Source organism: Cyclopterus lumpus, chromosome 10, assembly GCF_009769545.1.
Source record: "Cyclopterus lumpus isolate fCycLum1 chromosome 10, fCycLum1.pri, whole genome shotgun sequence".
NCBI classification, from domain to species: domain Eukaryota; kingdom Metazoa; phylum Chordata; class Actinopteri; order Perciformes; family Cyclopteridae; genus Cyclopterus; species Cyclopterus lumpus.
In genome coordinates this window covers 24,326,394-24,339,161 of record NC_046975.1, presented here as the reverse complement: position 1 = coordinate 24,339,161, position 12,768 = coordinate 24,326,394, and the positions used below count along the sequence as shown (strand labels likewise).

The following is a 12,768-nucleotide window of genomic DNA, read 5'->3' as shown; positions in this document are numbered from 1 at the left end:
AAACAGACGTGAGAGGATGTGTGTTTATCAGAGGAATCACCTGGTAGACTTGGCAGCAGTCAAATCCTGCAGAGTTCTGCCTCCATCTGGCAAATAAAGGCCCGGAAGGCTGATGTGGAGCACACCAAAGACATAACGAAGCACATGCAGGAAGAACTAATGTTCTCAACATGGTGGTCTCTATTTAGATATTTCTCTCAGAGTTACACAAAATGATGGGGCCCGTGTGGACTAAAGTGGTAGTGTTGGTTCTGGAGCCCCCTGTGGACTAAAGTGGTAGTGTTGGTTCTGGAGCCCCCTGTGGACTAAAGTGGTAGTGTTGGTTCTGGTGCCCCCTGTGGACTAAAGTGGTAGTGTTGGTTCTGGTGTCCCCTGTGGACTAAAGTGGTAGTGTTGGTTCTGGTGCCCCCTGTGGACTAAAGTGGTAGTGTTGGTTCTGGTGCCCCCTGTGGACTAAAGTGGTAGTGTTGGTTCTGTCGCCCCCTGTGGACTAAAGTGGTAGTGTTGGTTCTGGTGCCCCCTGTGGACTAAAGTGGTAGTGTTGGTTCTGGTGCCCCCTGTGGACTAAAGTGGTAGTGTTGGTTCTGGTGCCCCCTGTGGACTAAAGTGGTAGTGTTGGTTCTGGGGCCCCCTGTGGACTAAAGTGGTAGTGTTGGTTCTGGTGCCCCCTGTGGACTAAAGTGGTAGTGTTGGTTCTGGTGCCCCCTGTGGACTAAAGTGGTAGTGTTGGTTCTGGTGCCCCCTGTGGACTAAAGTGGTAGTGTTGGTTCTGGTGCCCCCTGTGGACTAAAGTGGTAGTGTTGGTTCTGGTGAATGATTTATTGATAATTTAACTTGTTTATTTTCAGTGCGGCTGAAGTTAAAGATACAAACTGATCTCTGTGCAGCTGCTGTGACGGTTTGTGACAAACGCGGCGCTAACAGCTGATCTGTGGAGCGTAGCAGCTGTTTACATGTGTTTGTTTGTTTGTCCGTCAGCCACCTGTCACACCTGGCGGCGAGGCCCGCCTCCTCTCCTGACCTCAGGGAAGGTCACCGGCTCTGTTACGTGGCAGCTTGTCTCAGTTCACAGCAACACGCGAGCATCTTAAAACTTCCAGTAGACATCTTTACCATCTCTCCTCACAGATTAAGACCTTTTGAAGATAACTAGGGCTAACTCCTGAGGAGGCGTGGCGGAGAGACCTGTCAATCATCGTGTAGCCCCGCCCTAAAGCATCCCCTGCTTTATGGTCTGTTTGACACTAAATGAACATAATTTACTAAATGAACATCATTCTGTATTGAAGAAGACTTGAAACTAGAGATTGAGACCAAAAACTAATGTTTACAATGTTTACTGAGGGAATACTGAGGGTCAGTAGAGAGAATGCAGCTTTAACACATGAAGCATTGACTTCTATACAACCAGAGGAGTCGCCCCCTGGTGGTCAGTAGAGAGAATGCAGCTTTAACACATGAAGCATTGACTTCTATACAACCAGAGGAGTCGGCCCCTGGTGGTCAGGAAAGAGAATGCAGCTTTAACACATGAAGTATAGACTTCTATACAACCAGAGGAGTCGCCCCCTGGTGGTCAGTAGAGAGAATGCAGCTTTAACACATGAAGCATAGACTTCTATACAACCAGAGGAGTCGCCCCCTGGTGGTCAGCAGAGAGAATGCTTCAGATCTGGAGGTTTCTGGGTTTTATTACAATAATCTGACCAACTGGTAAACACCCCAAGAAATACAACAATGCAGCAACAAAGAGAGTGAAGAAGAAGAAGAAGAAGAAGAAGAAGAAGATGTTTAAAATGTGATTTCTTAAGTCAGAGTTCCAGGATTTACTGCAGGTGTTTTGTTGAGTGAACTTAACTTTTGTTTGTTTGTTTGTTGTTCTTGTTTTATTAACAGGTCTATGATTATTGATCCCATATCTGTGTTTCCTGTGTAACCCTGACTGAAGGAGTCATCTGCAGGCCTCTGCTGCCCTCTACTGGCTCTCTCTGAGCAATGCGTCCCACATCTTCATCATCATCGCCTTCATTTCCAATACTCTTTGTCCTCGTTACATGAAAACAGCCTCTTCAAAATAACCGTCTAGCTTCACAGGAAACTACTTAGTTAGGGCTATTAATAATTACAATAGTGTAATAATCTTTATTCATATGGCACATTTCATACAGAATAGTGCCGTTCATTTAAAGTCAAGGAGTCCTGTAGCGTCTGTGGAGAACAGGAGAACCCGTAGATGTTCTCGTTTAGCTTCTTTCTGCCATGTCAGACCTTCTTTTGAGGGAAAGAGTCCCGTTTCTAATGTCTCTGCATACAAAACCCGACAACATTGATCATAACTCAGCTGAACATCAGTTTAGGACCCACGGCGAACACATCGAGACTTTACTGAGCTGAAATATAACTTTTATAAATCACTACAAAGAAAAGAGCAATCCTATTTCCCCCTTTTTAATACAAACAGCAGCTTTAAATGATATTCCAGGTCCTTCATCATCGGAGATGACTGGAGTCAAATTAAACACCTGTTGTTCCAGCATCTGCTCTTATTTATTGTTTCTTTCTATATTTCCGTCTCCTGGGGTTCACGCTCACTCCTCCACACACACTCTATACAAACTTTATATTATTGGGGTTTACACGTAAAACACTGCTGTTGTTTTAATGGAGTTTTTATTGGATTTCTGGGTTTCTCGCTCGTTCTCTAACTCACATTTAACAGCAAACTGCACATTAGCAGCTTCCAGATCTATTTCCTGCCTCGGGGCTCCAGCCCGACCTCTTTACTCTCTCTCTCTCTTCCTCTCTCTATCCCTCTCTCTCTCTCCCTCTCTCTCCCTCTCTCTACCTCTCTCTCTCTCTCCCTCTCTCTCTCTCTCTCTCTCTCTCTCCCTCTCCCTCTCTCTCTCCCTCTCTCTCTCCCTCTCTCCCTCTCTCCCTCTCTCTCCCTCTCTCTCTCTCTCCCTCTCTCTCCCTCTCTCTCTCTACCTCTCTCTCTCTCTCCCTCTCTCTCCCTCTCTCTCTCTACCTCTCTCTCTCTCTCCCTCTCTCTCCCTCTCTCTCTCTACCTCTCTCTCTCTCCCTCTCTACCTCTCTCTCTCTCTCTCCCTCTCTCTCCCTCTCTCTCTCTACCTCTCTCTCTCTCTCCCTCTCTCCCTCTCTCCCTCTCTCTCCCTCTTTCTCTCTACCTCTCTCTCTCTCTACCTCTCTCTCTCCCTCTCTCCCTCTCTCCCTCTCCCTCTCTCTCCCTCTCTCAAGTGTTTGTTCTGCTCTTTTCATCCCCAGTTGCTCTAAACGGGACCACTTTGCCTTATGAATTATCATTTCCTCCACAGTCTCAGATCGTTGTTGAGATAAATGTTCTCTGGACCTACAGACCAGTACCACCAAACCAACAAACCACCGAACCAACGAACCACCGAACCAACGAACCACCGAACCAACGGACCAACGGACCAACGGACCAACGAACCACCAAACCAACGGACCAACGGACCAACGGACCAACGAACCAACGGACCACCGAACCAACGGACCACCGAACCAACGGACCACCGAACCAACGGACCACCGGACCAACGGACCAACGGACCAACGAACCAACGGACCAACGGACCACCAAACCAACGAACCAACAAACCAACGGACCAACAAACCAACGGACCAACAAACCACCAAACCAACAAACCAACAAACCAACGGACCAACGGACCAACGGACCAACGAACCACCAAACCAACGAACCAACGAACCAACGGACCAACGGACCAACGGACCAACGGACCAACGAACCACCAAACCAACGAACCACCAAACCAATGAACCACCGAACCAACGAACCACCGAACCAACGGACCAACGAACCAACGGACCAACGAACCAACAAACCAACGGACCAACAAACCACCAAACCAACAAACCAACAAACCAACGGACCAACGGACCAACGGACCAACGAACCAACGAACCACCAAACCAACGAACCACCGAACCAACGAACCACCGAACCAACGAACCACCGAACCAACGGACCAACGAACCAACGGACCAACGAACCACCAAACCAACGGACCAACGAACCAACGGACCAACAAACCAACGAACCACCAGACCAACGGACCAACGAACCAACGGACCAACGAACCACCAAACCAACGGACCAACGGACCAACAAACCAACGGACCACCAAACCAACGGACCAACGAACCAACGGACCAACGAACCACCAAACCAACTAACCAACGAACCAACGGACCAACAAACCAACGAACCACCAAACCAACGGACCACCAAACCAACGGACCAACAAACAAACGGACCAACAAACCAACGGACCAACAAACAAACGGACCAACAAACCAACGGACCAACAAACCAACGGACCAACAAACCAACGGACCAACAAACCAACGGACCCACGGACTGAAACCAGTGGACAGGTACCACCAAACCAACGGACCCACGGACTGAAACCAGTGGACAGGTACCACCAAACCAACGGACCCACGGACTGAAACCAGTGGACCGGTACCAACGAACCAACGGACCCACGGACTGAAACCAGTGGACCAGTACCAACGAACCAGTACCAACGAACCAACAAACCAATGGACCCATGGACTGAAACCAGTGGACAGGTACCACCAAACCAACGGACCCACGGACTGAAACCAGTGGACCAGTACCAACGAACCAGTACCAACGAACCAACAAACCAATGGACCCATGGACTGAAACCAGTGGACCGGTACCAACGAACCAGTACCAACGAACCAACAAACCAACTGACCAGTACCAACGAACCAACAAACCAACGGACCCACGGACTGAAACCAGTGGACCAGTACCAACGAACCAGTACCAACGAACCAACAAACCAACGGACCCATGGACTGAAACCAGTGGACCGGTACCAACGAACCAGTACCAACGAACCAACAAACCAACTGACCAGTACCAACGAACCAACAAACCAACGGACCCACGGACTGAAACCAGTGGACCGGTATCAACGAACCAGTACCAACGAACCAACAAACAAACGGACCCATGGACTGAAACCAGTGGACCGGTACCAACGAACCAACGAACCAACAAACCAACGGACCCACAGACTGAAACCAGTGGACCGGTACCAACAAACCAGTACCAACGAACCAACAAACAAACGGACACATGGACTGAAACCAGTGGACCGGTACCAACGAACCAGTACCAACGAACCAGTACCAACGAACCAGTACCAACGAACCAACAAACAAACGGACACATGGACTGAAACCAGTGGACCGGTACCAACGAACCAACGAACCAACAAACCAACGGACCCACAGACTGAAACCAGTGGACCGGTACCAACAAACCAGTACCAACGAACCAACAAACAAACGGACACATGGACTGAAACCAGTGGACCGGTACCAACGAACCAGTACCAACGAACCAACAGACCCATGGACACACAGACCGGTACCAACGGACCTACAGACCAGTACCAACAAACTAACGGACCCACGGACTGAAACCAGTGGACCGATACCACCAAACCAACGGACCCACGGACTGAAACCAGTGGACCGGTACCAACGGACCGGTACCAACGAACCAGTACCAACGAACCAACAAACAAACGGACCCATGGACTGAAACCAGTGGACCGGTACCAACGAACCAGTACCAACGAACCAACAGACCCATGGACACACAGACCGGTACCAATGGACCTACAGACCAGTACCAACAAACTAACGGACCCACAGACTGAAACCAGTGGACCGATACCACCAAACCAACGGACCCACGGACTGAAACCAGTGGACCGGTACCAACGGACCGGTACCAACGAACCAGTACCAACGAACCAACAAACCAACGGACCCATGGACTGAAACCAGTGGACCGGTACCAACGAACCAGTACCAACGAACCAACAGACCCATGGACACACAGACCGGTACCAACGGACCTACAGACCAGTACCAACAAACTAACGGACCCACGGACTGAAACCAGTGGACCGATACCACCAAACCAACGGACCCACGGACTGAAACCAGTGGACCGGTACCAACGGACCGGTACCAACGGACCGGTACCAACGAACCAGTACCAACGAACCAACAAACAAACGGACCCATGGACTGAAACCAGTGGACCGGTACCAACGAACCAGTACCAACGAACCAACAGACCCATGGACACACAGACCGGTACCAACGGACCTACAGACCAGTACCAACAAACTAATGGACCCACAGACTGAAACCAGTGGACCGATACCACCAAACCAACGGACCCACGGACTGAAACCAGTGGACCGGTACCAACGGACCGGTACCAACGAACCAGTACCAACGAACCAACAAACCAACGGACCCATGGACTGAAACCAGTGGACCGGTACCAACGAACCAGTACCAACAAACCAACAAACCAACGCACCCACGGACTGAAACCAGTGGACCGGTACCAATATTGATATAAACAACCTGGTTCATAATATTACTATATTAACATAAACAACCTGGTTCATAGTATTTTACATCAGGTTGATCTTTACAGCAGGTTGATCTCTTTACAGCAGGTTGATCTCTTTACATCAGTTTGATCTATTTACAGCAGGTTGATCTTTACATCAGTTTGATCTCTTTACAGCAGGTTGATCTCTTTACAGCAGGTTGATCTTTACATCAGTTTGATCTCTTTACAGCAGTTTGATCTCTTTACAGCAGTTTGATCTCTTTACAGCAGGTTGATCTCTTTACAGGAAGTTGATCTTTACAGCAGTTTGATCTCTTTACAGTAGGTTGATCTCTTAACAGCAGTTTGATCTCTTTACAGCAGGTTGATCTCTTTACAGCAGGTTGATCTCTTTACATCAGTTTGATCTCTTTACAACAGTTTGATCTCTTTACAGCAGGTTGATCTCTTTACATCAGTTTGATCTCTTTACAGCAGTTTGATCTCTTTACAGCATGTTGATCTCTTTACAGCAGGTTGATCTCTTTACAGGAAGTTGATCTTTACAGCAGTTTGATCTCTTTACAGCAGGTTGATCTTTACAGCAGTTTGATCTCTTTACAGCAGGTTGATCTCTTTAAAGCAGTTTGATCTCTTTACAGCAGTTTGATCTCTTTACAGCAGGTTGATCTCTTTACATCAGTTTGATCTCTTTACATCAGTTTGATCTCTTTACAGCAGGTTGATCTTTACAGCAGGTTGATCTCTTTACATCAGTTTGATCTCTTTACAGCAGGTTGATCTCTTTACAGGAAGTTGATCTTTACAGCAGTTTGATCTCTTTACAGCAGTTTGATCTCTTTACAGCAGGTTGATCTCTTTACATCAGGTTGATCTCTTTACAGCAGGTTGATCTCTATACAGGAAGTTGATCTTTACAGCAGTTTGATCTCTTTACAGCAGGTTGATCTCTTTACAGCAGGTTGATCTTTACAGCAGGTTGATCTCTTTACAGCAGGTTGATCTCTTTACAGCAGGTTGATCTCTTTACAGCAGGTTGATCTCTTTACAGCAGGTTGATCTTTACAGCAGGTTGATCTCTTTACAGCAGTTTGATCTCTTTACAGCAGGTTGATCTCTTTACAGCAGGTTGATCTCTTTACAGCAGGTTGATCTTTACATCAGTTTGATCTCTTTACAGCAGTTTGATCTCTTTACAGCAGGTTGATCTCTTTACATCAGTTTGATCTCTTTACAGCAGGTTGATCTCTTTACAGGAAGTTGATCTTTACAGCAGTTTGATCTCTTTACAGCAGTTTGATCTCTTTACAGCAGGTTGATCTCTTTACAGCAGGTTGATCTCTTTACAGGAAGTTGATCTTTACAGCAGTTTGATCTCTTTACAGCAGGTTGATCTTTACAGCAGTTTGATCTCTTTACAGCAGGTTGATCTCTTTACAGCAGTTTGATCTCTTTACAGGAAGTTGATCTTTACAGCAGTTTGATCTCTTTACAGCAGGTTGATCTCTTTACAGCAGTTTGATCTCTTTACAGCAGGTTGATCTCTTTACAGCAGGTTGATCTCTTTACAGGAAGTTGATCTTTACAGCAGTTTGATCTCTTTACAGCAGGTTGATCTTTACAGCAGTTTGATCTCTTTACAGCAGGTTGATCTTTACAGCAGTTTGATCTCTTTACAGCAGGTTGATCTCTTTACAGGAAGTTGATCTTTACAGCAGTTTGATCTCTTTACAGCAGGTTGATCTTTACATCAGGTTGATCTCTTTACAGCAGGTTGATCTCTTTACAGCAGGTTGATCTCTTTACATCAGTTTGATCTCTTTACAGCAGGTTGATCTCTTTACATCAGGTTGATCTCTTTACAGCAGGTTGATCTCTTTACAGCAGGTTGATCTCTTTACAGCAGGTTGATCTCTTTACAGCAGGTTGATCTCTTTACATCAGTTTGATCTCTTTACAGCAGGTTGATCTCTTTACATCAGTTTGATCTCTTTACAGCAGGTTGATCTCTTTACATCAGTTTGATCTCTTTACAGCAGGTTGATCTCTTTACAGCAGGTTGATCTCTTTACATCAGGTTGATCTCTTTACAGCAGGTTGATCTCTTTACAGCAGGTTGATCTCTTTACATCAGGTTGATCTCTTTACAGCAGGTTGATCTCTTTACAGCAGGTTGATCTCTTTACATCAGGTTGATCTCTTTACAGCAGGTTGATCTCTTTACAGCAGGTTGATCTCTTTACAGCAGGTTGATCTCTTTACAGCAGGTTGATCTTTACAGCAGGTGTAACAGATTATTATTAAGTAGTTTAATGAGCTCGCGGTTATCTACATGATCTGTCTTCATGTTCTCGGATCTTTTAATGATTTTGCGCAGCCGCAGTGGATCCTCCAGCTGTAATGCTGCTCTCCGTCACCAGAGGGCGCTGTGGTGAAGCAGAGCAGCATTACAACCTCTGTGGATCCTGCGGCTGTAATGCTGCTCTCAGACACCAGAGGGCGCTCTGGACAAAGGGCAGCTTGTGACGACGTTCATGATTACTATTTGTTGGTTCTTCTAACCGGGCTGCACGGTGGTGTAGTGGCTAGCACTGTCGCCTCACAGCAAGAGGGCCGTGGGTTCGATTCCCGGTCGGAGCGGTCCTTCTGTGTGGAGTTTGCATGTTCTCCCCGTGGCAGCGTGGGTTCTCTCCGGGCTCTCCGGCTTCCTCCCACAGTCCAAAGACATGCTGCAGGTTAATTGATCTCTAAATGTCCCATAGGTGTGAATGTGAGAGTGAATGGTTGTATGTCCCTACATGTGCCCTCGATGGACTGGCGGCCTGTCCAGGGTGTCCCCTGCCTTCGCCCTATGTCAGCTGGGATAGGCTCCAGCGCCCCCTAATGAGGATAAGCGGTATTGAAAATGGATGGATGGATGGATGGTTCTTCTAACCTTCATCCTCTTTATCATAAACATCCTCTTCATCCTGAAAAAGGCAGTTGTTGTCAACTTGAAGAAGGAAGGTGGTACACACAAACACACACATGTAAACGCACACACAAATAAACACACACACGTACACACATATATACACACAAACAAACACACATGTACATACATACACATACACACATGTACACACACACACACACAAACACACATGTACACATAAACACACGAATGTACACACACAAATAAACACACACACATGTACACACATACACGCACACATGTGTACACAAACACACACACGTGTACATACATACACGTACACACGTACACACACACACATGTACATACATACACACACGTGTACACGCACACACACACGTGTACATACATACACGCACACACGTGTACACAAACACACACACGTGTACATACATACACACACGTGTACATACATACACACACACGTGTACATACATACACACACGTGTACATACACACACACACACGTGTACATACATACACACACGTGTACATACACACACACACACGTGTACATACATACACGTACACACGTGTACACTCACACACTTAATCATGAAGCTGTTTTTCATAACTGAGCCCTCAGTTTAAACATGAAACAAACTTTATTGGAATAAAAACACAAAACTAACTTTACATGAAAAGTTTTCTTGATATAAAAACAGATTTTGTACAAAGTTCATGAACAACAATGAAAACATCAAAAGTTAAAGCAAGAGACAAAAGGATCAATAATCAATAATCACGTCTGAACAACTCGACACATTTGAATCTTTCAGAATAAAGTCTCCACTTCCTGTTTTCCTTTTTGTTTTCATTCCACATTCTGAATTTGCTTTTATTACGGTTTATCGAAGGTAAAACCAGCGGAGCAGGTTTAAATCTGCTGCATTTATATATATACATATATATATATATATATATATATATATATATATATGTATATATATATGTATATACATATATATATACACATATAAATATATATATATATATATATATATTTATATATATATATATGTATATACATAAATGTATATAAATATATATGTATATATATATATTTAAATATATATATATATATATATGTATATATATACATACATATAAATATATATACATATATGTATGTATATATATACATAAAGATGTGTGTATAAATATATATATATATATAAATACACATATATATGTATATAAATAAATATGTATATATATGTATATAAATACATATATGTATATAAATACATATATGTATATAAATATATATGTATATATAAATATATATGTATATAAATACATATATGTATATAAATATATATGTATATATAAATACACATACTTCCTTCATGATCACGTTGACATAATAGGAGCTGCTCTGACCTCCAGGTGGAGCAATTCATTCACTACAGTTCAGTCAGTGCTGGTTCTCTTATTGATAAAGTCCCGAGGACGCTCACGGGCCTGACCTCTGCTCAGGGGCCTGACCTCTGCTCAGGGGCCTGACCTCTGCTCAGGGGCCTGACCTCTGCTCACGGGCCTGACCTCTGCTCAGGGGCCTGACCTCTGCTCACGGGCCTGACCTCTGCTCACGGGCCTGACCTCTGCTCACGGGCCTGACCTCTGCTCAGGGGCCTGACCTCTGCTCACGGGCCTGACCTCTGCTCACGGGCCTGACCTCTGCTCACCGTCCACAGGCCGGCGGCACGCCGCGGAGAGGCGGGACAGGACGTCAGGCCGAGATCCGGGGTGGGCGTCGGCCTTCTGCGTCATCAGCATCTCAAACAGCGTGCTGACCTCTGACATCAAGGCCCCGCCCAGTGGGCCGTCCTTATCCAGGGTTTTACCTGGAGGAAGAAGAGGAGGAGGAGGAAGAGGATGGGGAGGAGGAGGAGGAAGAGGAGGAGGGGGAGTCGTCACTCTGCTGCTACTTCTAGGAACAAAAGCCAGACCTTCTGGAATACAGCTCTCATAAATTGACTTTAGTGGGTTTTCCTTCAAAAGTTATAAAAAAGTTCTGACGCGTTGACGTTCTGATGTCTACGTTCTGATGCTCTGCGCTCTGACGCTCTACGTTCTGATGCTCTACATTCTGAGACTATGTTCTACGTTCTGATGCTCTACATTCTGATGCTCTACGTTCTGACGCTCTACGTTCTGACGCTCTACGTTCTGACACTATGTTCTACGTTCTGACGCTCTACGTTCTGACTCTCTACGTTCTGACGCTCTACGTTCTGACTCTACGTTCTGACGCTCTATATTCTGATGCGCTACGTTCTGATGCTCTACGTTCTGGCGCTCTACGTTCTGATGCTCTACGTTCTGGCGCTCTACGTTCTGGCGCTCTACGTTCTGACTCTCTACGTTCTGACTCTCTACGTTCTGACGCTCTACGTTCTGACTCTCTACGTTCTGACTCTCTACGTTCTGACGCTCTATGTTCTGATGCGCTACGTTCTGATGTTCTACATTCTGATGCTCTACATTCTGATGCTCTACGTTCTGACGCTCTACGTTCTGACACTATGTTCTACGTTCTGACGCTCTACGTTCTGACTCTCTACGTTCTGACGCTCTATGTTCTGATGCGCTACGTTCTGATGCTCTACGTTCTGGCGCTCTACGTTCTGGCGCTCTACGCTCTGGCGCTCTACGTTCTGATGCTCTACGTTCTGGCGCTCTACGTTCTGGCGCTCTACGTTCTGGCGCTCTACGTTCTGGTGCTCTACGTTCTGATGATCTACATTCTGGCGCTCTACGTTCTGGCGCTCTACGTTCTGACGCTCTATGTTCTGATGCGCTACGTTCTGATGCTCTACGTTCTGGCGCTCTACGTTCTGGCGCTCTACGTTCTGGCGCTCTACGCTCTGGCGCTCTACGTTCTGATGCTCTACGTTCTGGCGCTCTACGTTCTGGCGCTCTACGTTCTGGTGCTCTACGTTCTGGCGCTCTACGTTCTGGCGCTCTACGTTCTGGCGCTCTACGTTCTGGTGCTCTACGTTCTGATGATCTACATTCTGGCGCTCTACGTTCTGGTGCTCTACGTTCTGGTGCTCTACGTTCTGGCGCTCTACGTTCTGGCGCTCTACGTTCTGGCGCTCTACGTTCTGGCGCTCTACATTCTGGCGCTCTACGTTCTGGCGCTCTACGTTCTGGCGCTCTACGTTCTGGTGCTCTACGTTCTGGTGCTCTACGTTCTGACGCTCTACGTTCTGGCGCTCTACGTTCTGGCGCTCTACGTTCCTTAACAAGTCTTTTCATAGATCATTGATTAGATTTAACTGCTGTGATTTAAACTTTGTTCTACCGAAAG

At 46.2% G+C, this 12,768-nt stretch overlaps 1 protein-coding gene across 1 annotated transcript in view; it reads right to left on the bottom strand.

Annotated features, from left to right (window-relative positions):
* Positions 1-10,804: 10,804 nt before the first annotated feature.
* pcdh12 (protocadherin 12) overlaps positions 10,805-12,768 on the bottom strand; it is a 16,310-nt gene continuing 14,346 nt past the window's right edge. The window contains exons 5-6 of the mRNA XM_034542723.1: positions 12,763-12,768; positions 10,805-11,299 (exon numbers count right to left, since the gene is read on the bottom strand). The exon at positions 12,763-12,768 is cut by the window's right edge and continues 159 nt beyond it. Coding sequence (XP_034398614.1) covers positions 11,118-11,299; positions 12,763-12,768 — 188 coding nt within the window. The 3' untranslated portion in view covers positions 10,805-11,117. The remainder of the gene's footprint in view (positions 11,300-12,762) is intronic.